At 44.7% G+C, this 27747-nt stretch overlaps 2 protein-coding genes across 6 annotated transcripts in view; one reads left to right on the forward strand and one right to left on the reverse strand.

Annotated features, from left to right (window-relative positions):
- Positions 1-93: 93 nt before the first annotated feature.
- Positions 94-4217, reverse strand: pgam5 (PGAM family member 5, serine/threonine protein phosphatase, mitochondrial). 4 transcript variants are annotated; one of them, XM_080003792.1, is made up of 6 exons: positions 3752-4217; positions 3421-3593; positions 3072-3197; positions 2621-2709; positions 2068-2198; positions 94-698 (listed from the first exon to the last, which is right to left on the reverse strand). In XM_080003792.1, exons 1-6 carry the CDS (start codon positions 3979-3981, stop codon positions 548-550), a joined length of 900 nt encoding a protein of 299 aa, XP_079859918.1. In that variant the 5' UTR covers positions 3982-4217; the 3' UTR covers positions 94-547. The 4 variants fall into 4 exon arrangements, with proteins under 4 accessions (XP_079859918.1, XP_079859916.1, XP_079859917.1 ...); XM_080003790.1 differs by having other exon boundaries at positions 2068-2201; XM_080003791.1 differs by having other exon boundaries at positions 2621-2712.
- Positions 4218-5358: 1141 nt separating this feature from the next.
- The window catches only part of zdhhc8b (zDHHC palmitoyltransferase 8b), a 63129-nt gene continuing 40740 nt past the window's right edge, over positions 5359-27747 (forward strand). Inside the window, exon 1 of one of the 2 annotated variants that reach the window (XM_080003619.1) lies at positions 5359-5560. In XM_080003619.1, the coding sequence (XP_079859745.1) occupies positions 5457-5560 (104 nt within the window). In that variant the 5' untranslated portion in view covers positions 5359-5456. Of the gene's footprint in view, positions 5561-5843; positions 5956-27747 lie in introns of those variants that run through there. The other variant, XM_080003620.1, reaches the window with a different exon arrangement.

Genomic DNA, 27747 nt, shown 5'->3' on the forward strand with positions numbered 1-27747 from the left:
TTACTCCTACCTTGACGCCGATGTGTCCAAACCGTAGCTTCTCTCGATCGAATAAATCAGCGTTAGAGGAACGGCAACAAGCGAAGCTTTCATAACTCATTTATTGCGTACTACACAATACAAAACTGATACTTTTCTAACCCCGCCTTCAGGGCACCGGAATATATGTATGAAAAGGTCAAGCAGAATGTGCTTTAAACGACAACTGTAGAAACCAAGCACAATTTTATTAATTTTTGGGGTTAAAAAAAATAATAATCAGTGTCTTTTCGTTTACATTCAAGAGAAGCTTTGACGCGTTAGGAGCATCAGCGAGAAGCTCCATCGGTGTTCACTCCCTTGTACTGGCAGACTATGGCACAAGAGTGATCACGACAAAACACTACAGAGTTAGTATCTTGCTGCACAACGGTAGTTAGTTAATTTACAAAAAACACAGTTACATTTCAAGACACTTGAGGAGTAAATGAGTTGCCCCTGACAAGGCATCTGAGTGGATCCTTGTGCCACGTGTGTGTGTGTGTTTGAGGTAGGGGTGGGGGTCTCATCAGGTCCTTGTGAGCTTGTCGACGGGCATGAATCCTGAGTCTCCCAGAGATCTGAGAGCCACCCTGCCGCTGGGGCGGATGGTGAGCCAGGTGATGCTGCCGTTGTTGAGCCCCATGCGCAGCCAGCCCTCCGGGGGGAACTGGAGAGCCCTGGCACACGGCAACAAGAAACACTCGTTAGAGTGTCCATGCACTTCACCCAACAGAAAAAAACAAAAAGTGAATCTCACGCCTGCTACAGATTTGTTTGCGTAACCGTACATAAATGTTGCATTTCATTGTATTGTGTTAAGATAAGTTGGCTATTTTTCAACCCGCACCACATTAAAATGCTGGTTCTCCTCATTTATAACTCCCAGAACAAACTTGTTGAATTCTTCACTACGGAGTAGCTTACCATTCTGCTATCTCTTCTCACTGTGCTTAAATGCAGTCAAGCGTAAGAAACATTATTTTTTTAGAACATGCCTTCAGCAAAAGTTATTAACTACAGGTACTCCTCACTTAAAGACCGAGTTCTGTTCCTACCACCAGCTCATCAAGCAAACTGGTTTATAAGCGAGGACCCGCCGTTATTTCGGTCTTGGAGATTGCGAATGCTAGTGTGGTGAATACTGATAGATTGCAGGAACGAGAATGCAACTGAGAACAGTGATGCGCAATGAAATGTATACAGTGTATACAGCATATAAAGGGTGATGCACGATGAGTTGCTTGACGCTTAGACGCCGCGGTATTTTAATCCTTCAGGAAATAGAAAAAGATGTTTGAACTCCGTGGCTTTGAGGTACAATAGAGACTGGTCAGAGAGCTGGTGTACCTGTACTACTTTTTGTGATTGCTGCAGCACATCCAAAGTGTAATGTTGGCTACAGTAGGAAGTGGTGCTACTTCCTGTTTCTAGGCTGTTATGTGCAAATGGAGCCAAAAGAGCTGATTTATGGCAAATCTGGTAAAAATCTGGTTCAGTCAGGTTATATTCTTGTGGGCTTCTCGTTAAAAAAAAAAAAAAAAAAAAGTAGAGTTAATGTTTTTTTTTTAAGGTTTAAACATGTTCCCCATTGGACTGCATTTAAGCACAGTGAGAAGCTGCAGTAGAGTGATAAGTTTCTCAATAGTAACACGTTCAGCGAAGTTGTTATGAACAGTTATGAATTATGAGAACAAACGTGGGAACATTTTAATCAGGCCTGGGTAGAAAAACTGCCAACCTATGCTTTAATGTTAAAAGAATTTGGAAGCAGGTAATATCCAGGCCAAGACATTAAACCAGAGTTGCTCGATAGCACTGAATGAAATGATAAAGCAGGAATGTAGAACGGTGGAATAAACCATTAAGCAGTGCGCTTCAGCTACATGAAGCTACCTTGTTTACTTGCGCCACAGTCACACAAGCAAGTGCAAACTTGACCGTAAAACTCTTTTTGACAAAATGAGTGACGTCAGTTTTGCTATTTAAGAAGCACAAAAAAAGCTAGAAAGATTTGGGAACACTCGTGGAGCTGGTGGCGACACACACCTGCAGACAAAATAGCGGATGACATTGGCATGACAGACGATGATCTCATAGCTGTCTTCCTTCTGCTTGGGGTCGGCGCGGTGGATGTAGCGGCGGAAGGCGGCCTCGATCCGAGCTCCGTCCTCGTGGTACTGCTGGAGGATGGCACAGAGGTTGACAGCTGCCACATCAGTACGGAGCGGGCTTCCATTTAAAGACGGCCCCACATCATCGACGGTGTGACAGAGCCAATACATTCTCTACTCCGCACCGCCCAGGGAATGCATGAAGTTTTATTTCAAAAATTGCACGGACTTATCTTGGAAGCTAAATTTAAGGCAAGAATTTTTTATATATTTTTTTTCTTCGCCAAAACAGATTTATAGTGTTTTCAGAAATAAACTATTCATTTGAGCCATTCCCGTGGCAGTGATGTATTGGCAGACTGCTGCTTTCTCAGGGTTGTGAAACAGGCTTTTTGCGCAGACTGCACACAAGCAAAAAGTCAAACTTGGCTTGAGTATGAGAGGAACAAGACATATGGGACCAGACCGCTCTGAGCTCGTTCTCTCACCACAGCATCGGGCTTCCAGTGCGTCACGGGGGGGACGGGCTCGATGGGCGCGCCCTCTCTCAGCAGGTCGCAGCTCACCAGCTCCACCCCTACTGTGGTGGTGGGGGAGGAGGAAAAAGCAGAGTCAAACTAAAGAATCCCAACCACGCTCAGTTCAACATTCTATGAGTTTAATTTCCTCCATCTTGAATTTCCTGATCGGATTGTAAAGTTTTGGGTTGGCGTCATTGTTGCTCGGCAACAATTATGCATTTTAATTTAATGTGCAATAAGAATACTATGACCCTGCTTCTCCAAGTCAGATACAAGAAAATGACCTAAATGTTCTCCCAGTCGCTGTAGATGTTAGAGTATAATCCACTGCCGCACTCGGAAATGTCCCCAGTCACTGTCCATGAATGAAGCCTTAAGATACACAGCCGGGATTGTTTGTTGACCAATGTCCACTGACCTGGAAGGTACTTGCTGATAATGTTTGCGGTCTCTGTGGCCCTGGCCATGGTGGAGTGGATCAAAACGTCGTATTTCAGTCCCAGGGCGGCTAGCCGCTGGCCCGTCAATTCAGCCTGCTCTCGCCCTAGAGACGGATCAGGCATATCAGGTTTAAACACCAGAAACAGGAAGAATTGTGTGACAGGGAAATGCGTGCCGCCTGACCTCCTGTCAGTAAGACTGTAAATCCCCAGGTGGCCCAGGAACTTCCAGACAGCAACAACACAAGATTTTGTTCTTGGCAATAAGCCCAGTTGTCAACAAGGTTTAGTCATGTACACCGAGCGCTGTTCTTTGGTATACGCCACCTAAGGGGGTGAGAATCCTCTCCTTGTCCCCGTTTCCGCTGAGGTTGTACTGGGAGTGTCTGATGAGCAGGACGTTCCTTGTCGCCTTGGGTTTCCCGTTGTCCTGCTCAGAGGAGGGGTCTTCCGCCGCGGTCTCCTTCTTCCTCCCATTGGAGAAGGAGGAAGGATCCCTCCTGTGCACGGGGGAAGAGGACAGGTGGTCAGATAAGAGGCTTGTCCTGTCACTGGGACTCATGTATGACCGTTCATTTCGTAGTACACACGATCACCAGAACGACCTCCATTCATTCGCTCATTCGAGTCTCTACCGTTAAGTCGTGAGGGCTCGTACTTATCCCAGTTGAAGTCCCAGGTGTGTCCGGACGGTGCCGGCGTGTGTCCCGCTGTGCTCCACGCCGGCTGCGCCGCTTGGAGGACGCCGAACCTCCCCCAGACACCGACCGGTTCGCCTTCCTTCTCACCGAAATACCCCCGCGATTCGGCAGCGGCCGCCGCTAACACCAGAGCGGTGGACCCCCCGGCGATCCCGCATATCAACCTGAGGCTCTTCCTGTACGACATGCTAATGTTAGCAGGCTAGCCGGTTGTCTACGTTAACTAGCTGTGACGCACGACAACGCATGGGTGTGCAGAAGCCTGTTGTCCCAGTTCGTAATTCGGTGGCCGTGAAGCGCGTCTCCGGCCGACGGGAATAACGTCGACTCGGGATCTCTAAGCGGCGGCTGAACGTAATCCCGCAGGGAGACAGTTATGGGATGGCTGCTGGGGACCGCTAACCCTGGCTGCTTCCGAGGCAGGGCGCGCATGGAAGGACGGTACGGCGTCGCGGTTGGGTCAAAACAGTTGACTATCGGGGCTCGCGAAACACGCTGTCGACCTCCCAGCAGAGGGCGCGCGTGTCCCACGCCGGTTGGCACGGACTCGCGCTGCATTCCAGCGGAGGGGTTGAGCCCCGGGGACGCCAACCGGGTGTAAAGGAATGAGAATTTAAACCGGGATCACGCGGCGGATCGCTGGCGTCCGAGATGACAGGCGTCCTTGTGCGCGGCGGGCGTCCGTTGTTTTCCCAGCAGCCGACGAACGAAGCCACCTTCACCCCGGGAAAGCGGAGCACTCAATCGGAATGGCCGGTTTCCGAGTTTGACGTGAACGCAGCATCAGAGACTCAAAGGTGAAGTGGATGAGTGCACGTGGGAACATTTTAATGTACAAAATAAGAAGAAGCGGAATTCACCAAATGTACGTTTGCATATAAAACAAATCATTTTAGCATTTTTTTTTTAACACTGCTAATGTGTTGAATAGAGATAGAGGAATAACCACCAAACTGAGCGGTTTTTCGATCACGTGGTACAAAATTAAATCAGGAAAAACCCCAAAAATGCATGGAATTCACTACATGTGCCCCTGAAATAAAACGAATAAATACTCACATACACACCAGGGCCAGCACACTCTTATGTCTCCAGGCATTTTCTAGTTTTTATTTTTTTCTATATAATTTAAAGATGTGAAGTACTCCTAACCACTGCACGTTTTTTTATTAATTATTTTTATTGTTGTTGTTGTTGTTATTATTGTTATTATTATTATTATTATTATTAATAATTATAATAACAATCATAATTATTTATTTATTAATTAATTGTTTTATGTTCATGTGAAAAAAAAAATAATGTTTAAAAAAAAAAATAAGAAAAGGGGAGACGTGGAATATCCCAAATGTGTCTTTGAATTGAAAATAATAATAATAATAAAAAAAATTTTTTTTAAAAAGAAATCCTGTACAACCAGCGGGTCGAGGCTCCACCTTCCGAGCGGGCCAGTGAGCTCCCCTCGCCGCCAGTGGGGCTGGAGCCTGGATCGCAAAGGGTGGGATTTCGATTCCAAGCCGTGCTGCTCGCCGCCTCCCCTTACCCCGGGATCCGTGCAGAAGAACCCCCTGACCGCTCCTCCTGTAGTCCGCACGGTGTCCATCGGATGTTTACGCGCGTCTCCCACTGGAACAAATAAGTGAGGAATGTGGAAATTACAGAATGCCCAACAGCACTGGAAAGAGATTTAAACCCACCAAATACATCCCGGTGTCCACAGCTGCCACACTTCTCGTGGGATCCACTACTTTATTCTTCGTTTTCACGTAAGTTTGCTGAGTGTGTGTGTGTGTGTGTGTGTGTGTGTGTGTGTGTGTGTGTGTGTGTGTGTGTGTGTGTGTGTGTGTGTCTTCCTCCTCGTCTTTTTTTTTTTTTTTTTTTTTTTTCCCAGAACGTGCGCGTTTCAACCTGTCAATCGCATAGACTTTGATGCACTGCAAAACAATGAACATGTGCTGGATCGAGGCTTTTGGAGAGAATAACCAAAACAGATTTATGGAATTTCACATGCCTACGGGAGACACAGTTACAGAACTGTTCTTTTTTTCTTCTAATATCAGCAGTAAAACTTCATATATTGACATATAACTAGACCTATATATATATGGCTGCAGGTTGTCTTCCATTTAGACTTGGAACATGAGGTCCCTCTCCTGCCAAGGTAGGATGTATTTTTTTGCCTCCTTAAAACCAGTGTTTCTCAACATGGGGTCCGCACACCGCCGGGGGTCCTTCCAAAGGGCCCATGAGGCCCCCTCCGCAACCTAATTAATAGTTAAATTTCACCCCTGGTGTCAAGATTATTAGAGAATGTACAATAGTGAATTCTTTCCCTTACTGTAGTACAGACAGGTGTGGAAGTTAGGACTAAATCATCATTGTATGACTAAAATTTTCCAGAGACCAAATCATCTCATGAAATGGGGGTCCATGGCCTATTCTGTGTTAAATTGAGGGTCCTTGATGTGAAAAAGCTTGCAAATCGGTGTTGGAAACAAGCCCCAACACACCCTGGTCGGCAGCTTTACATTCAAACGACCTGCCTTTGATGGTTATGTGTTTGATGTAGCACGGACGAATAATTCACTATTGCATCTGAGATCCGTAACCCCCCCCCAATACTCAAGGGGTGGGGGGAGTCTTGTCCCAGCAGATGGGTAGGAGTGGAGGCTGGGGGATTAAATCTTAACTGTATTACAATTTGATTTCCCAGTAAAACCCACACAAAAAGGGCAAAGAGGATTGAGCTGTTTATAATGCAACATCCCGCTGGGAAACTGCAGGACCCCATCTAGGCCACGCGAACACATTCTGATCCGCCAGCCGCTCCGTGCATTGTTGTTTCTTCGTCCAGAGTGGCAAGCGTTCGAAAAAGCCTTGCATCCGTAGATCGCTAACGTAACCTGCAGCCAATGCTAAAGAGGGCAAAGGTCATATTATTCATGCTTGCCTTGAACGCATTACTTGAATATTCATCGTCGGAGGTGGATTCAGTACCGATCTAGCTCGATCTATCCAGGACCAAAGTGGAAAAAGTTATTTCTTTTTTTCTATTTTGGTCACAGTGTCTAAACGGCCTTTCTGTTGCTGGCAGCTCTTTTAGGTGTCATATGGGCCGTGGAGAAGCAGTCTCTTGGCCAGCGCTGGCACAAGCACGGCCCGGTGGTGTCACGGTGCCTGGCTTACTGACGCCTGACAGTTTGTGTTCCCCTGAGCGATAGAATTAGAACACATTATTAGGGAATTATTTATATCGACCCAGCAGGACTACAGCTCTTCACACCCGACGGTAAATTAAGATGTCGGTCATGGTTGTACCCGTCATAATGTTATTTCCACCATGGAGCCGGCTCTATAAAACCCCAAACACATCCAAAGCTCACGCGCCTTCCACCGGCTAACGGAGCAGTTCAGTTCAGTTTTGACAGGCTGCCGCTGTTGTTTTGAGGCAGAATATCTCCACGCCGCCCGGGAGAACTTTGCATGGGAGCGGGGGATTGACAGGAATCTAATCTTCGCCTTCGGCATCTGTTTCCTCCCTTTCACTGGATGCACTCGATTGGACTCGATTCAGATTCCCCCCCGAAAGCCATTGTTTGCGCACAGAGCACTTTCCTGTTTGTTCTGCTCAGAGTCATAATCTGTTCTTTTTCTGATGTCTTAGATATGGGGATAGAGTTTAAAGTCACACCTGGTTGTTCTGGTGTTGGAACTGGGAGCTGTCTTATTCACCGCAGTGTTATAAACCCCTGTAGCCACATCAGCCGAGGCATAATCAAACATGTTGTTATTGATCGGATCCACAACCGAGCGTGGTTGCTTCGGCTGAACTGCTGATGTTGTCATCTTGCAGGTCCTTAAAGTTAATGCCTCTTTGCTGCTCCGTATTAAGAGTCCTTCAGTGTCGGTTCACCCCTCTCCTGCGAGATGTTTCGGGAGCCACGAGGCCGCGTGTGTCGTAATTGGCATCTAATGAGTTGTTCTCATTGCATTTTAATTGTCTCGTCTCATCTGACTTATTTGTGGCTGATATGGCAGGGAGACACTCCATTTAATATACCATGATTGATGTGAGTGTAGCCGGATTTGTTCAATGTCTTTGGGGTTATTTTGGATGTGTCGATGCAGTTAAGCCGCCATGGTGTTACCAGCTGCGTTTAAAATCTGCAGTGATCATTGAAGGGATGTTGATTTGATTTAACAATGTGGGAAGAAGACTCATCCAGCACCCATCGTTACGCCTAATTGGGCGGCGGTATCAATATCCAAAACTAAAGTTAGACACATTTGAATTCTGTCCAAACAGCAGTGGCGGTTCCTTTCCGACCGCGGATGGCTCCTATCCTCCTATCTAGGATTGGAAGCGAGGTTTACTAATGATCCTCCTGAACTCGGTCTGCTCACACACAGCCGTAATGAATAAGCGCTGGCGAGATAACATTATTTTGGAGCGTGGCGCTCTCCAGAAGCCACTCAGCCGGGGTGGATAAGGCAGGGATCATGTCTTCTCGTCACATAGAGGATCAACGCAGATAATCTAACCGGCAACGGCTTAAAGTAGTCTGGGAAGATCTACTTCCTCCACCCAGGCCAGAAGGACTAGGATCCAGATTGAACCTGTGAAATAAGGGGCACGGATAACACTTAATGCAGAAAACATGAACATTGTTGTTCTTTGCACTGTTGCTCATGACATGTTAAATTCTCTGTAAACCACCTGTCTAGTTTAAATTGCCTAACGATCGACATCCCCTTACATCAAGGCATGACGGCTTTAATTTAGGCTACATTGCAATGACATTCTCAGAGCCCATGGTCTGATCGATCACCTTGAGGAAAGACTAGCTTTAGATTTAGTAGGAGGAGTAGGGTTTTTTACGCCTTGTGACTTTGAGTGTGACTAAGTCGTTGTCCTGCAGAAGGTGGAACTGGACAAACTGAAATCACAAAGCGGTGACTCAAACTGGGAGCTTTGTGTGTCTGATTTTTTTTTTTTTTTTTTATGGTTGCTAGCAGAACGTTAATCTCTCCCTGTGGTCTTGAAGTGATTTGGATGTGGCCCATTACATATGGTCCATACGTCCAGGATGTGGACACGTACACTGTTGGACAAACACATGGCGTATCCAAGCCTGTTGGCCATGACAGGGGAGCAGCCATACTTAACAAGCCCTCGCCCCCTGACTGGCCAATGCCTGTTGAGCTGTAGGCCAGGTTCCTCCAAATAATAATTTTGAGCCATGCATGGACGTAATCAAACACCATGTTAATAACAGCATTCTGCATTATTTGAAAATCAGTTCTTTGTGAATCTGCATTCTAAGACGGAATTGGAATTGTGGCTTCCAGTTGTGATTTGGTCCACCTGCGACCAGTTTCCGGACAAACAACAAGAGGTGGCAACTCCCTCTTCCCAGGGGCAGTCTTATTGATTTGGAAGCCCTAGGAAAAACCTATTTGAGGCCTCTTCTCCACCTCGCTTAATGCAATCATGCAGTGGTGCAGGTTTTGTGTGAACATTGGGGGGGGGACACATTAAGTAGGGGGTCTGGGAAATTTTGAGTGTCAAACACTTCATTTTGTGCATTCTGGTAAATATTTATGCAACAATTTGTGCATTTTCTTTATCAATTCAATTTATGGTGGAAATGTCTTTATTTATGGAAAGGAAAACACAAAATGTAGGCACCAGGTGAAAATTCTAAATATAATAGAATTTAAAGCTGTGTGTGTGTGTGTGTGTGTGTGTGTGTGTGTGTGTGTGTGTGTGTGTGTGTGTGTGTGTGTGTGTGTGTGTGTGTGTGTGTGTGTGTGTGTGTGTGTGTGTGTGTGTGTGTGTGTGTGTATTGAGGGGGACGTATCCCCTGCATTCTACTCATCAGGTATAAGTGATGCACAGCACTGATTGCTGGAGTGATTTATGAAAAATAATAATCCACACAAATTGACGAGGCCCCCCAGTTCGCGAGGCCCCGAGCAATTGCCTACCCATGCCTTATGGTAAAACCGCCTTTGCCTCTTGGCCTCTATCGGCTCTCCTGCCTCTTCTCCAGTTCGTGGTCCACGGTGATGAAGACAGACAACGCCGCCTTGCTTCTCTGCATGGCTTGGTATTGAGTAAAGGGCACTAATCATAATCTAATCAGGTCATCTAATCTCATTCCAGTCCCCGGTACAATCAGTCACTGGACTGACGACGCGGCTGAGATTACTCTGACAGATCTGGTTCTGCCTCCTGGAAGCTTCTCCGAGACGCTACCCCACATTGAAAACAGTTATCAACCAGAATATCTGAATGGCGGGCAACTTGTGATGTGGCTTGTGGCTTACGCCTTATCACCCAGACGGTGGTTGTACCTGATGTTGAATCTATCACCTGAATACTGACCTCTGACCTCATAAGCCTCAGTGTCCATTCTGTATCCATCTGTGGTTTCGCCAAAGCTTAGTTAACGTGCATTTTTCAAGCTTGACAAAAGAATGAAAGACACTTCTTGGTATATTTGACTTAATCTTTGCAGCTTTAGAGATTACTGCTTTAAAATAAGTGTGATTTACTAAGGATCCACGGAACATCTTGAACTTTATTGTGGGTCGCATATCATATCGTCTATTGGAAAGGACAAATGAAATGCTCCCTTAAAAAACAGGGAGGAACTATTCAGAGAGTATCCTTAGATGCTATCCTTTAGATCCATGGTGTGGAGCCTTAAACCCAAACTTGCCGTGTGTCTATTTTGGGCTTTTTTCTGAAGTGGTGACTTTTTAGTGCTCGGGTCCCTGCCAAATAAATTTAAATTGGGCCTTGTGATGCCATAGCCCAGCTAAATGGATCCATCTGTACTCGGTGCAGAGCAGTGTGTGGGTGGAAAGCGCGGGAAAAGGGAGGTAGGTGCTTTTTCAGAGACTGCCCGGCTCCTCTGACCGACCCCACCCCACAAAACACTACCCCTATATACGTGCGTGCACACACACACACACACACACACACACACACACACACACACACACACACACACACACACACACACTCTTACCAGCAGCACAGTCCTTCTATAGGCCGTCTAGAGTTTACTTTTTTTTTTCTTCTTTTTTTTTTTTCTGGGAACATGTGGGATTAATTTAGACCTCCAGCCTCTCCCTCAATGGGTGTCTCCACCCTGCCCTCCCCCGGTGTTTTGTCAGAGGGAGACCATGACCGGTAATAAGTAGAAACAGAACTCCAGCCCTCCCCACCCATCCCCCCCCTCGAGAGACGGAGTAGGCCGTACCAAGACCAATCCCAATCTGCAAGCGCAAGATGTCCCGTGTGTGTGAGCTGGGCTGAAAGCTTGTTGACCTGGAGCGAGAGGGGACGACGGACTGTGATTATATGGGCAGAGTCCTTCATATCTCCGGAGGGCCTTTTCCCTTTTTCTTTTTTTTTAAGTCAACAGATCAAAACGTCCCCAGGGGCGGCACGGATCAGCCAGTCCAGCAAACGTTCATCCGTGTCAAGTGGGGGGACGAAAAAGCGAAAAATATGAGAAGTCGCACAAGACCTTGAAGTCATGGATCCATCAGAGCTCTGGTCTTCTCTCTTTGTGCCGAGGACCCCTCGTCCTGTCACAGCTGTCACATACTGTTATTCCACACCTCTCTGAGCAGTTCATGAATAAGAATCAGTTCCATATTAAAATGTATAAGTCTGTATGTAAGTCCCCCACGGTCAAGCAGCGTATGCACCACGATAGAGACGTCCCTTTTCTCTTCTAATACACGCGCATGTGCATGCGCACGCACGCACGCAAGCACGCAAGCACCCACACACACACACATTTCCGGAAAGCCTGATGATACAGAGGAGATGGTATGTACAGAGTGGAGATAGCTCCGTTGGAATTTGAACCGCATTATCTCTGAGTAGTAAGCCCTGTTCTGACGCAGTACACCGACATTTATTATGCTGTAACATACAGGAGATTGTGTTTTTCCTGGGGTTCCGATCCACTCGGTTGTACTTAACCTCATCGGATGTTTCCTGAATGTGAAAGGTCGGAGGATGCCTGTTCTGTACATTTGGTACTGCCCGGTGCCATTCATTATCACTGCCGTCTCTTTTTTCGCGTTCTCAATTATAATATAATACTGTAGTAAACTAAGGGCCACCTATTTTGGAGGTTGACTATTGGTGCTTTCCTGACAGAAAAAGGATCATTAGTACTGTGGATAGTGTAACCACCGAACAGGTAGAGGTATGGATTGGAAATGGCAGAACAGTCTTTGAAGTTCAGAAAATTAAATAACTTTACTGTAATTCAGCCTTAAAAACATCATTTAACAATATCACAATAACGAAATTTTCAGATGATATCTTGATAGTGGTGTAACAGAATTTAGATGATCCATGATCAGTACGAATCGCCCTCCAAGTTTCGGCACGCATGTGAACCGCGGACCAATTGCAAAATTTAAGCATCATCTCGTAATAGAATTTTACTGCCGCTGTTACTTTTTAAAGTCATGATCTCATAAATCTTGACGCAGAGTTGCAGTGAAAAGAAGAGACAAGACCGATGCGTTCTGTGTTTTAGTCTGAAGCGCAAAGATCGGTTCATAGGAATGTCACGATTCCGTGAATCGATCGAAATGAACGTTCGATTTCAAAATCACAGTCAAGTTTGCAATTCTCCTTTAATTTTGTGGGCAATCTTGTCCGAAATGAATGTGGTCTCTAATGTAACGTTATCTGAAAATAAACTGTGTACTGTATCACTGAGGCGAAGCTTTGGGTGGGTGGGTGGGTGGGTGGGTGGGGCGAACCAAAGCCGGAGCTCAGCTGGAGCGCAGCGCGTGCATTCTAATAATTTAAGGAAAACGTGCGCTCCGATTCAATTAAATCTGATATTTTACAATATGTCCATTTGATTTGTCCACTTGAGAGGACAGAACACAGACCAGCTGCTTGTGAGAAGGGCTTGTAGTTAACGTTATGGATATGATTTTGACTGTGATTTCAAAGATAAGATAATCATGTCAAACGGAACATGATGCTGTGATATGACGAATAGAATTAGGAAAAAAAAAAAAAGTCAGATTAGAGAAGAACGTACAGAGGGGATACGGACGCAGCGGGCGGAGGAGAAGAGACGCACATGCAGTGTGTTGAAAAGTTTGTCTCTTTCCATATGAGCCGGATCATCCCGGCGTGGCTTTCCAGTCAAACTTGAAAAGGATTTGACTCTTGCATCTATTTGAATGTGTGATCAGTCACACAAAGGATATCATTTGGTTCCCTACACATCAAATGTATACTCTTCAAATGTGCAGATTACAACAACCGTATTAAAAGTAATTTCACTTTTCTTTAACCCCACAGACTGCTTTGGGGCGTTTATGACACAATTTCACATTTCAAGGAACGAAAGGGCGTCAGTTAATACTTAAATCTACGGTGAGATGTGTTGCCAAGCCGTTGTGGACGTCCACCCTGAAACATCTCAGCGTTCATCTGGAGAACAGCCAGCCAACTCCTTGGTGTAGGGCCTGGATTCCCTCTGCTGGATATGATTTGCTTGGCATGAACCTGCATGGCATGTTTTGCAGAATATCCCTCAATCTGTGGTTGTGTTTATTTAAATCCCCTTAATACAGCGAGCGTTGTATCCCTTAATCCATATTAAGTGCAGGAAGTTTGCTTTAGCGCTGGAACCTATGAACAGAGGATTGTGATAGTTAACACTTATTTCTAGCTTGGGAATTTGTCATCAAGCGATACTTCCTTGATGACTTACAGTAGGCGACCCCACGATGGCTTACTAAAATGAAATGATAAGCCTTTATCCCTGTGTTATTCTTGGTGTTATGTACAAAGTGCTGAACACTGTGTGCTTGTGAATGTAATTGGGCCCGTCCAAGCTATTTCTACAAACTAATTGGGGTGTCTGGTTGTTTGTTTTTGGTGTGCAGCTTTACAGTAGCTGGCTCTGCAGCTTCCCATGTGACCCGTGTTTGAAGGGGGAGGAGGGCTTTATCTCGCCTTATTACTTCCAGGGTGGATGAGGATGTTTGCTGTTTGTTTAGCCTCTTTTCTCTGCGGTATTCACATATATTGTCCATCTGGCGATATTGGCCGGGACTCTGTATCTGTCACTGCTGCCATTAGCCTTTTCAACCTTATAGCATTTTGATTGGCACTGAAACAGTCATGCAAGGTGACACATTAAAAGGTAGACTTTTCTGCCTGGGCCAAACTCTGTCATTGCTAATAATCAACTGGCTGGAAGCCCAGTGAGCCGCTCCCTTACACCTGGCACTGATGTGCTGGTGCAAACAGCTCCATCGTTACCCTGTATCTCAATGAGCTCACTTAACACCTAATGGATCCCTGGCCTTATCTGACCCTGGTCATTATCCGGTCTAATTCTTTGACCCGGTTGAAGCCAGTCAATTTTGGTAATCTAGCCGATTTTACTTGTGACTACGTCAAAGGTGGACCTCGTGATTGTGCATGTGAACCACCGCCATGTCTGCGTGTGCTCTCAGCAGTGTGAATAATCGCTAAAATCCTGATAAAACTGCTGTGGGTTCATTAGACACCCTGCCAAATCCAGCCGATCCCTTAAAATGACTGTAAATAGTCGTCTCATCAACACCACAGCCATCTTCAGGATGGTGAACTCCAGTCACTCCACTGAACCACAATGAATAGGCCATCAACTGGAGGAGCATGAGGGAGTCATTTGGCTGCACTGTGTGTGTGTGTGTGTGTGTGTGTGTGTGTGTGTGTGTGTGTGTGTGTGTGTGTGTGTGTGTGTGTGTGTGTGTGTGTGTGTGTGTGTGTGTGTGTGTGTGTGTGTGTGTCTGTGGGGGGGGTAAGGTAGATGCACCAAACGGAACTGTTGAGTGCAAAATAACATGTTTTTCCCATTTGGTACATTGACATAGTACTATGTGGGCGGAAAGAAAGAATCATGTAACTGATTTGCGCTAATCAGCTGGGCCCCATCTTAAAAATTAAAACAAACCAAGGCCGGAAACAAGGAAATGCTCACCAACAAATAGTTCATTGGTGACACAGGTGATAACATACTAATGACTTACAGCAGCAATCTAATAACGCTGCTATTAAATTAAAGCAAAGATCAATTTTCTCTTCCCCAGTCCAAATATTGTAATTTCATCAGCGCCATATGAATTCCCGCAGTGGAAAAATTTAGAACATTGGCAGTTGTGCTGATTCGTAGTTTTTCGCCTCTAGAGTTCTCTGGGTAGAGGTTCCACTGAGAATACATCTTCCTGCTGCACCATCAGAAAGGATGCTACTCCATATACCTCCATAATCCTCGAGGGCCTGTGCATTTCTGCAACGTGCCATAGCTTCCAGTGTTCATCAAAAGCCGATCGCATCCCTCTGATCTTTAAATATAATTTTGGTTATTGATCTCATTATAGTGTTCACCAAGCTCTGCATCCCTCTGTCTGCCATTCTCCTCTTCCTCTTCTTGAAAACGCAAAAGTTTGGCAATCGCTGAATATCAGCCAAAATAACTTGTGAATAAAAGAGCTACTGCACACTACAACTCTTGTCTCTTGAGCTGTAAACTGCAATATAGGACTGTTCTTCATGGGACGTTTCTTTACTAATGTGATCAAATCGGAGAATAAGTGTGGCTCAGCACACCATCCACTGGAAATCAGCAAGACGTGTGCAGGGAGGATTCCTACGTAGGTTCGTACTTTTAGTGGCTCTCTGCATCACAAATAAAATAAATGTACTTCTTGTCATTTTTCAAAATTGCACATTGGTGGAGTGAGCTTCACGCCAAGGTGAAATTTCTCTTTAACTTCTATGACTGGGAATCATTCAAGGCCAGCTTTGTAATGCCCTACCAATTTATTTTTCTGTGACTTTACTTTACCAGTATACGTTACTGTATACTTTATCTGGGCTTATTTTCAGCCATTTTCAACTTTCTGGAGTTGACTTTTAATCTGTCCGATCTTTGCCGTGGTCTGTTTGAAGAGCAGAATGCTGCAATTAGGGAAGTTGGATAAACTGGGACAAGGCCTGAACCTCCGGCTTAGATGAGCTCCTCAGATGAGTAAATTATTGTCTCGATATCAATGTATATATTTTTTGTCAAAGCGCATTTGTCTTCAGGGGAAGAAGTGGTCCTTTGACATTGGTTATTGAGCTGAGATGAGACATTGACTCAGACATCCCAGTGAAAGGACACAAGTCCATTTACTGGGGAGAAATTTTCCCCCTTGTTACCTTATGTAAAACTACCATGAGGAAACTAGGCTTTGGCAGACCGTTTTGTGACGAGGCAATTCCTCTTCTTGGAGATAGAGGAGACAGCCTCTCAGATTATTGCCTGCTTGGTTTAACCTGCACAATCTATTTTCCTTTTGCGTTCATGAAATCATTTGGGGCTGTGGCGCTTATCTCCAACAAGGCTCTATATTTTTCATTCCTAAGCACATTTCAGCACAAATTAATCCCTGGCGAAAAAAAAAAAAAGAACCACAACTGACAATGTGTACAGAATGATATCAGTGAGGTTTTCTGTAGACCTCCATTTATTGCATTCCTAATTAATATTTGCTTGCCAAAGTAGTGAGAGCCTTTTGTGGGGGGAAGTAATTTATAGATATGGAGTGTGATTCCCACATGCAGGTGTATGCAGGTGTATGCATACCATATGCAGGTGGTATATGGTAAGCACACTCAGAATCCTGAAGAAATCCTTAAGTCCTTCATATAGTATTGGAGTAAATCTTCATTACAAAGCATATCTTCTTAAAGAATATTCAGAAGGCAACACACAAGTCCCCTTAGACCACTATGTTGTACAGTCTCGCTATTTACCTACAGCCAAGGAAGTCTGTGCCAGAGCCTTATTGTCCGAAACAAAAGCTGTAATGTGAAATATTGGCTGAATTAGCCCACTCACAAAAGAACCATCTCAACCTTTTTCCACGGTTGAGGTTTTGTGATTCATGCACTGTAAACACAGGGAGCTTTGTGCCACAGGAATCGAGTGCATTTTAGTTAATCCTAACTGGAATTGGCTGCGTGGCCGCTGTAATCGTGCAGAGAGACCTCAGCGGAGGAGTCCAGGTGCAGATAGATCAACAGGCCATTGTATTCCCTTCAAGAGTACTTTGGTTTGACTTTTAATCAAAATAAGCACTCAAAAAGGCTTCACGTAGAAACTGCTGAGCAATTAATAGTAAGAAATTGGTGGTGGTGGGCAGGGGGGGTTCATGGTCCTTGCTCTAAATCTGCTATAGGGCCTGAATGTCATGTTTCATTCTGCACTCCTCAGCACAACCTTTGCAGGGTTTCTTTGTGTTATTTTGGCAAAGAGTCGGCGTTGTTGTGTCTGGATAAGGGACAAGAGTCTTGCTACAGCAGGGGGTGGCAGGGAATGTGAGGACAGCTGGCCATGCGGTCTCTTCTCATGTGACGCCATTGAAGTATGGTGGCAGGTGGGGTTAGAATGCATAGATATACACCCAACACCGATGAGGCTAAATGGAGGGGGAATAAAACTCTCAAGAGAGATAAGCACTTGTCCCAAACTTGTAGATTTGCAAGGTCAGCTAAAATTGAGATGTCTAGTCATTTTTAGGTAACAAATAGACCATAAACATATACCCAGAGCTGTCAACCCTCCTGTTTTTCCTGGGGTTCCCTGTATTTTACCCATCTTTTCTGCTGTCCTCCTGGTTGTTTATTTTCCTGATAATACCTGTATTTTTGACCTTTCTAAAAAAAAAAAAAAAAAAAAAGGTCAGCAGCACTGCCCATCTCCAATCTCCACTGGCCGCCGCGCCATCCGCTGTGCGTCCCTGCTCCCCGTTTCTCCAAACAAAACGAATAACAGTGGGTTTTTTATTGTAGGTGTATTTATTGTGATTCAGTGCGAACAAAGAAAACACAGTCCAAAACAGGGACACTTTGTCGGTTACTCTCTTACCCTTCAAGTTTCTCTTATTTTCAAATCCCAATGTTGACAGGTATGCATATACCAAGGCAAGGACTACAGCAGGCAGGGATTGAGACAGCAGGTAGTTAAGAAGTGAGCTGTGCTGTCTTGGTACAGAATGTAAGCTCCTAGGTGAACCAGGTTTTTGTGCCACTAATAGATCCAATGGCACGGTCTCGCAGATTGGCACCACTAGCAAAGTGCTGTTGACATTGATAATAAATGTGCATATTTGATCTGAGATAGAAGACATGATTGCTTTTAAAGCTTACAATTTACATGCGTTCTAAAAAGTAGAATGACCATTTTAAGCTTTTACACTGCCGATGGTCCTATGATTGTCTTACTATCCCAACAACTATGAATAGCAAGTAATTTGCCTTGCAGATGTAATGCTATTAACTGACCTTTTGACTCATGACGCATGTCGTGATACGCTTGTGAAGTCACCTTTTCTTCTATGCTGCAGGATTTAAATAAATCCAGTGGGTCTGAACCCCTGTGGGTAAGTGGGCACAGTTGCATATCGGTGCTACGATTCCTCTTCTGCCCCCGAGGCAGTTCTATGTTAATACAAAGCACTTAGCGCAAGTGTTGGCGGACATGTGGCACTACCCTGAGAGGAACGTTGCGTGGGCGTGAGGCCTCTTGGTGTCTGCCAGCCACACATTTTTCAAGGTGCAATGTAACGCTGCCTGGTGGTGCGCTTAATGAAGCGCAGTCGGTGTGAGAATGATGGTATCGATTCACCCTCATAGATTATACATGAAGTATGAGCTAATTATTTTTTGACGTATAGGGCGTGCGACGGCGGGGGGTTAAAATGCAGAGTGAGAACGAGGGATTGACCGACACCACTTTTTACAATGTAGAATTGGTTTGGGGTCCTTAGAATCAAATGGTTGGCAATGGCATATAATATTCTTTCTCCACTTTAATATCGGAGATCTTCATATGGCTCTTGGGAATATTGTCCTATACCAATACAACTACTAGTCATTTTAGCCCGAGATCAAACATATGCATTTTATCAGTATAAGTATCTTAGTAAGGGCAGAATTTCCATATTTTGGTAAGTGTAACCGTTTTTCATTTTTAATAAGAACTTAGTCTGACTAACAGGATAGAGACCACAGGGATGAAGTCTCGGAAACTCCCAATGGCCGCTCCATTCTAGCAGCTTTTCGCGCACTTCTATCGAAAACTTCCAAAGATCTGGATTGTACATTAGGCAGTCCTGCTTGGTTCATTGTGTAGAATATTTATGTGATAGACATTCAGAATATGTTGATGAAAATCTACTGTATAAAGGACATTCATTCATGTTTGTCGACCGGTTGGTTGTTTCTTTTATCTGTAAAACCTTTAACCTTTATCTGCCTCTTTATCTCCTGGATATGCAGGACTTGCCCGTGAGTGGTAGAACTATAAAGATGCTATACTAGTTAGTTTGAAGGAAAACTGTCACTTTACATTTCATACCACACCCCCTTCATCTACGACATGGATAAAATTAAACTTTTACAGCAAGTTGGAGGCCGATTTCACTGAATGCCAACATGCACAGTATTGATTGATAGCACGAGGCTGTGTGTCTCAATCGCTCCATGATTAGGTCAAATAACAGTGCAGCAGTACTATCATTGGGGTTATTTACTTTATTTGTTAATACTCACCAAGTGATCATCTGCAATTTGCAACATATGTAAGAGAACCAAATGCATACTCAAAAGGTAAGGCGTTTTCCCACCGCACAATCTTTTCCATACTTCTAAGAACTTTTTGGAGGAACCCTACCTATTTTTTGTGTCTACACTACAGGAACTAGGATATAACACTACGTTCGTACTTCTTAGAACTCCATTTTAAGGAACTTTTTTAGCTCCTACTCCAGGGCAGGGACTTAACCGGCACAAGAGGAACCATCCGTGACGTAAGTGCCAGTGATTGGTCCAGACGTAAGTGCACGGTCCCTCGACCCCGGTGCACCGAGGACAGTCCACCAGGTCCAGTCGCATGACTCAGGGTGCAGACCAGCCCACGTACCCTCAGCGGTAATAACAAAATAACCCGAAAAAATAAAAATAGTATTTTTATTGTAGATGTAGTTATTTAATTTATTTTATTTTATGACGTTAATTGAATAAAATAACGTGTGCCCCTTATTCCCCATGCGGTGTCCTGATGCGAGCCTGTTTCTTAGGAAAGTCGGAACTTACTTTTTAATTTAGTCTCGTAGATCTAATATGAGTGAAGATTCACCCAATGGATTGTTTATTTCTCGCCTCATATTTGTTCAGAAACAGACTTGGTGGGCTGATAAGGTGAAATCAGTGAAGGTTACGGAATAAAATCAACACGGAACTCGTCCTGAAACCCTGTCAGCTGACATCACTTCAGCGTCACTTCAGAGTTCTAGTGCGAATACAACCAGAAAAAAAGCCCATGAATGTATCTAGTGCTCGGGGGACCCTCCCAGTTCCTAGTTCCCCACAGGGAGTCCCCAGAACACCTTTTGAACACGAAGAAGGAATTTTTAAGAACAAGGGCTTACTAAAATAACTCGTAGGGTCTTTAAAATGAGAAACTTGTTGAGAAATTCTCACCAGTGGTGTCGGTGCACGGTGTAACACACATGTTTGCATTTAAGTGCTTTGTCTGGTGCTTGAGTGAGGAGGAGGAAGAGGAGATGACAGGGAGGGAGGATGACAGGGAAAATGAGAATGGAAGGACTCTGGAGGGAGAGTATCAGCAGTATACGCTGGTCTGTGACATTCCCTATGGCTCAGAGGAAACACTTCACTTCTCTGTGTCAGGTCGCCGGGCCTTGGGGGAATGCCTTGCCCACGGATTCTGCCATTACCTCATCATGGCATATGTAATGTTTTTCAGGTGTTGATTGAATTGAATGATTAATTGTTAAGCTTCACCATTATTTCATTTATGAGACCTCAGCATCATACAATGATGAAAGATAATGTATAATAATAACTTTTTGAACACGTTTTACTGTTATCTCCCTCACTTTAGAATAGACAGGTATGGGGTTTAGCTTGAAATCGTATCTAACTGTGAAAATCTTCCCAGATTGTGCTTCCGGAGATAGAATGTTGGGATCCGTGACATAATGCGTATCAAATTCATGTCCTTGATTTGAAAAAGGTTGAGAATCACTGTCCTAAGAGAGTCTTTTGCAACAGCTGCCAAGAAAACATCTCCTAACACGTGTGACTAGGCAGTCTTTTTCCACACCGGGAGGTGTGTACTTGCTGAACAACAGTCACCCCGTTGTATTTATCCATTCCACATCCAGACGCTTGATGTGTGACAAGCACGTTCGCAGCTCTGCCGGCTCCCAGTGTGTCTCGCAGCTTTGGTTTCAGCCATCGTGCTGGAAGCCCAGTGAGCCAGCCACAAGGGCTGCCTTTCAAGCACCTCACTGTGCTCATTTACAATCTGCTCTCTGCATTGGCAGGCTGAATGGTGACTGAGGGAGGCCTATTTTTACACTCCGTGCCACGTAACTGGAGCACATTGCAATCTTATTGAAGCAGGGCTAGCAGGACCGAGGGGCACTCGGTCGTCATTTGGCCGTCAGTCGGCAGTCAGTCGTCCGACACAAGTTACGGGTTCAGCTGGTTTGCATCTCATCCCTGACCAGACGCTCCTTGATGGATTGATTCAAAGGCAGACAAGTGGTCTTGAGAGTACCTCCTTATTTTCCCAAATACAGGCTGATATAATGGACACCTGAGTAGTCCTGCCAGCTCTTCTGTTACTCTTAGGTTGCAGGGTTTGCTCAAGGCAACCCCTGCAGCCTTTACTTTTTGAACAGTTTTTGTTTGCATCCCCAGTTACTGAATACACCAGCCAAAGTATTAAAGGTTTGCTCAGTGTGACTTTCCCCTCTACGGTACGTGTGTTTATAGTAGCTGAGCCCTGCCAGGTTGGTGCGGGAGGCTGTCCCGCCTCGGCCGTGCCTCTCAGGAATCCCGGACAGCCTAGAGTTTGCTGAGCTGGCTGCCTGCCAGCCCTTATCTCCAGACTACATCCAGGGAACATTATTATCATCCCTCTATGAGTACAAACTCAAGAGCTTAACAAGGCCCGGCCAGTTCGCTCTGTAAACACACCTTGTCTGATACGCCGTCAAGTTTAGGAAAGTGATGTGAGCTCATCAAACATCCATAAATCTCTGTGGGCTCTTTAACATGTTGATGGTGGTGTGTCCAACCGGCTTTATCCCGCTGATTGTCGATACAGCGAAACTTCCCAAGATGCTCGGTTGCTGCATCTTGCCCGAGCACCTGGTGGGTGATCGTCATTCGACTGGTGATGTCTGGCTGTTCCCTTGGAAAGGTCTCCTCTGGGCATGAATGGAACAGATGGAGATTTTGGAGGGGGTGAATCGGGGAAGCGCATCCGCTGAGGGCACCTGTGCAATACTAGTGCTCTTCTGGGTCTGGGACTCGAGCACACACACACACACACACACAAGCACTCACTCTCTGATCTGGCAGGCTGAGGAGGGATCAGTCCCCACCAGATGGGCACAATCGGTTGATGGGACGGTGTCCAACTGCAAGTGTTTCGGAGACAAGCAAAATATTTATAAGAGCAACGTAAAATATTGATGTTATTTTTCCCACTCCGTTGAAGTCGTTGCTGGTTTTATCTTTTGCATTATATTTTTAAGGGAATGCAGCTGAGATAGCCGTTTTAGGCTCCAGCGGTGATTTCAAATACTGAAGACTGAAATATAAAAGGACCACATCATTTGAAACGTGGCGCAGCGGAGCATTATTTTTAGGGCTGTTGAACAAAAATAGATGTAATACATTCATCTTTATTTGAGATATCAAACAAAGATCAAACAGCTTTCAGTTTTCCGTGTCCTTGAAATGGGCTTTAAAGACTGCATTCTGAAGTCCAATGCATTGGACTTAAGATATTTACAAGACCATAGTCTGGGGCCCGACTCAGGAATATTGGTATCTGTTAGAGGAGCTATAGGATTTAATCTCCTCTACCTTGGAGACCAGACCAGGACATTTGAGAGTTATTCCGTGGGTTTTTGGATAGGCCTGTGAATGTGAACCGCGTCTATGTTGATCTGGATTGTTAAACAAGGCGACTAATTGTAAATTTCCCGGGTGTGGGACTAATAAAGGGTTATCTTATCTTATTTATTTAGATTGTCGGTTTACAGTTAGAATGAGCTTATCATTAACACCAGCAGGGCCCCCTGATATTTGCATAAAAAAACAACAAAAACTACTTGCGGCCACCTGGAGAATTGACAGAAGAAATGTGGACAGACTGACCTAGCACAGTGGGAGGATTGTTTCCAGCCACCGTTGGAGCACAGTCCAGGTCAACACATCTACACTGGCACACCTGTTGGCGGGAAAACACACACACGGACACACACAGACACAGCCGTCATGTATAAATTCAGTCTGCTGAAAAAACAGTGGCAGATGGTGCAACTTGAAACCGCTTTGTTTGAAAGGGTTAAATGTTATAAAGCGGTGGGTGGATTGTAACATTTTGTCCCTAAACCAAAGTTCATGAATAATAATAATACAAAACAAATTGACTCCAGAGGAACAGCTTAACTCCTGCTGAGAGTAAAAATGACCACTTATCAATCCTCAACTCCAGTGCAGTTCAAGTATTTACTCTCTTTAAAGGCAACACAGATGTTGATCTGTTGAGCACCATTTGGAAAAGGTGCGGTGTACCTACCCTCATGTCTGCATTTTATTCTTTGAAAAGTATAGAGCATTTTATTGCCGTAATTCTTAGCCCTGCTGTCAAATGCTACAGGAAAGTGTCCTATAATGCAATGGTCACCGCATTTACTATGTCACGTTGTCATGAGAGACTGTCTTCGGGCTATGTTTGTCTGTGTTAATTTTGTGTATCCATCTGTGTTATAGTCATTTTTTGTCAAATATAAAGAGACTGGAGCAGTTCTAATTGACAGTTACAATATTATCACGGCACAATTTTTACAATGCATTGCCATTTCATCATATTCATCCTGGTTATTGTAAAATGTGATGTATCACAACACCCCTAGTGTGTGTTTCCTATCTGAGGTGTGTTACCCGAGAAAATACCACCTTTACATACAGTATGTGCCTTTTTTGCTCCCTATACCCCATTCTTACAACAATTTAAAGGCTATTGTATGTTTGTCAACAGGCCATCAATGCCGACGTGCATGGGTTAGTGACCGACAGTGGGTTCAGGGGGTCATGCTCGGGCTGTTTCATGAGGCTGACCCCCGATGGGGCTGAGGTGATCACAGAATCACAGCGCTGAGTCAGCGTCATGGAGAAACTTGGGGTCTATTCAGCCTCGTGCAGCCTCCAAATATATTCATTTAAAAGCAACGCTATGTCCTCTTTTAAATTTTTATTTTTATTTTTTTTATTTATTCTTTTATTTTTTTAACCCTTCTGTTAGACATGATGTGTGTAGGTTCACATGTGTGTGTCTGAGAGATTGTGACCCTTCACTGCTTTATCAGGGAGTGGAGTCACGGCAAAGTGATGGTGAGCTAAAGGTCTAGATTCACCCCGTTTAAGGCAGAAGCTGCAATCCAAACAGCAGAGTGAGCTGAGCTTCACATCTCAGAGTGCACGCCATGTGCTCCTCTGTCTATATGTCTATCTATCTGTCAAAAACTATTATCATTATTAGAGCTACCACTGTTATTATATAATCGGCTGATGGCAATTGTTTGAGCTGATTGCAATGATTTTGCAATGTTGTCAGTTTGGTCCAAATTGAAGGGGAATTTTGAACCAATGGTAGAAATGTTTCAAAGAATATATTTTGAACGTATTGTGAATTTGGCACATTTCCAGCAGTTGAATTGAGGATCTATAATATTCAATGCTAATATGTCTGTAATACTCAATGTACAGGAACCCCTCACTTAACGACCGAGTTCTGTTCCTAAAACCAGGTCGTTTAGTGAATTGGTCGATAAGCGAGGACCCGCTGTTATTTCACGGTAAGGGGGCGTGGTGATAGCGAACGCTGTGTGTGTAGTGTAGTGAATACTGACAAACTGTGGGAACGAGACTGAAACTGAGAACGGTGATGAGATGAGATGTATTTATAGTTATATACTAATATAGTTTATATAGTGTATATAGTATATATAGTGTATATAGTATCTAAAGTATATATAATGTTTATAGTTTATATAGTGTATATAGTGTATCAAGTGTTGTTTACAGCGCCACACAAGTGTTAGAACTTGCGAACCCCGAAAACCCTAATATTTGCAGTCCCACGCTCCCTTCATTTCCAGTAGAAAGAGGGGTTGAGGTGCAAAGTGGGACGTCAGGCTCTCAGCTTCCGATTAATGTTTAGCCACGCACGCTAAATGAATTAGAGGAGCGTACGACACCTGCACAGGAGTAATACAGAGACTTTATTTACCCATGGAGATGTCATCTTTTGGGGTAACTGATAGGTTGTGGGAATCGCAGAGTAAATCACGATACGTTGCCCACGATAACAATGGTATCACCATACAGCGACTTCTTCAGTTACACAATATCTGTGTAACTGAAGAAGAAAAATACCCCTAAAAAGGCAAAAAAGCAGGAATTATGTAGTTATTCACTATACTTAATTTACAGAATTTGACAACTGAGATGAAACTATGTACACCAAAAAGATGTTTAAATAATATCTTAAAATATGTAAAATATCCAGTCAATTGTTGAATGAAAGCTTGAAGCAATATGAGGCACTCATGATACCTTCTTCCTTTAAACTAGTAGTGAACGGAAAAAATCACGACATCTTCTGCCTTCTCATCCAGGACGGGATTATATGGGGTGAATCTAGCCGTACGCATCTATGTTCTGTTACACCGCTACTTAAAATATTCATATTTGGCGCCAGTGTCGATAACGTATCACAAGAGGAAGTATCGCGATATATACCAGTATCGATATTTTGTCCCACCCTTAGTAACTGCACGGTTCAGAAGGTTACACTGCCACATCTTTCAACGCTCCACAGTTGCAGCTGTAAGAATCTGAACGGAATGTCAATGCAGACATTCCCCCCCGATTCCATCCCAGGCTGTGACGGTGAGGGCATTTGAAGCCCTACCCGCCCCTTTGATCGGCTCCGCCTTTCATATTCGAGTCCCTTCAAGCGGCTGCCTCTCCGCATAATCGGACTCCTAATTAGAATAACGGGCGGTCACGGGATGGGGCGGCACAGATGGGTGTGAGGGAACAAGAGGTCGTGGCTGTGAAGTGTGGCGAATGTCGCTAAAAGGCTCCTTAGCAAGCTGACCAAAATAGAACGAGCTCCGTGCTGACCTCGAATCCTGCAGAATCAATTAAGAGCTCCAATCCCCTCCCATTATGCGGGACAGCTCTCAATATTTCACCGCCTCAGATATAAACCTCACTTTGTCCTTCCTCTCGCCGCGATTTCACTGAGATCCAGCCGTCTCCATTCTGTCGGATGACTCAAGGGCTGACTTTTCGAATAATGAAGGAAGAAAGACAAATGCAGGAGATTGAAGAGCTGACAGCTGGCAGAATGCGTAAATTGATGAAGTAGTTGTATTAATAGAAAGATTCTGTCAATGTACTTCCTTTTCCGCCACGGGCACAACCTTTTTAGTAATTGAATGTGCTGTCAACGTCTTTGCCGTGTGTGTGTGTGTGTGTGTGTGTGTGTGTGTGTGTGTGTGTGTGTGTGTGTGTGTGTGTGTGTGTGTGTGTGTGTGTGTGTGTGTGTGTGTGTGTGTGTGTGTGTGTGTGTGTGTGTCTGGAAGCCATTTAGATTGGATAAATCCTGTCAGCAAAGGATCTTTCCAAAGGATCTTTCTTCTTTCTCTCTAAATGTCTGCTTTCATGACACAGTTGACGGCAAGTGATGGAAAAGGCTCTTTCTGTGGGTCCTTGGTTGTCTGTAGGCCTGTTGTTGTAACCTTAACCTTATCCCAGTCGCGGAAGAACGTGGTCGCGATTGCCACATTGACTCCAATGGGAACTTTCCTTTTAGTGAAAATGGATTACTTCTGTGATGTAAGGCCAGTTCACCTGTGATGAGACATTTGAGATCAAATCCCTTTTCAGTCTGGTGTTGTGCTGTCATGTCTCGTCCTATGTTGGAGAGGTGTCAGCAATCCGCAGTCAGTCTAATATAGACAGGCGTAGAGCGGGACTGGAGGAGAGATGGAGTATAAGTTTCCCAAAGTTTCCAAACCCGCGTGTGATCACACAGCGCTGCCATCTAGCTATTCATAACCCTGCTGCTTATGTTGTCATGCACACTATGTTAATAACTGAAATGGATTCTCTCGGTTGAAACACGCCATACATAATAACGTGTAACAGGAAAATGGAAAAACAAACCCCTGTGCCTGGCTATGTTTTCAATACCAGACACTGGTATTGAAAAATTCGGGGAACGATTGTTAAATTTTATGCTCAGGCACCAGGGCTGTGACATTTTGCGCTTCTCCCCACCAGTTGCCACTTCGAGTGACAATTTTCTTGTAACTCTAGTGGGTGAACCCCTTTGTAAGTCGCTCTGGAAAGCCACATCGGCTGAACACCTACGACGGGATACAGTCGACTGCGCTGAAATTGCCGGTGTCCGTGGTACAGACCTCCCACCCTTGCCATCCCCAAAAGGCTTTCTTTCTCCTACCTGCTGCAGGCTTGTCATATTTTCCACAGTGGGCCGAAGCAACGGCCTATCCAGGTTTTAATAGAGCGTCCATTCATTCAGCGACCTGATCTTGGGGGAGGGGGAGGTCAAGGCCGCTAAGTGAGAGCAGGCTCTCTCCTCTGATGAATGGACACAGACGTAAGAGGGCCGTTTTCCAGTGTATCAACTGTTTGCTTAATTCATCGCTTGGTGGAGATTCCGAGCTGGCTGTAATCCAGGCTCTGGGGGATGTTGTGTCCATTGTTAGATTC

The sequence above is a fragment of the Zeus faber genome, assembly GCF_960531495.2.
Source record: "Zeus faber genome assembly, chromosome: 7".
Classification (NCBI taxonomy): domain Eukaryota; kingdom Metazoa; phylum Chordata; class Actinopteri; order Zeiformes; family Zeidae; genus Zeus; species Zeus faber.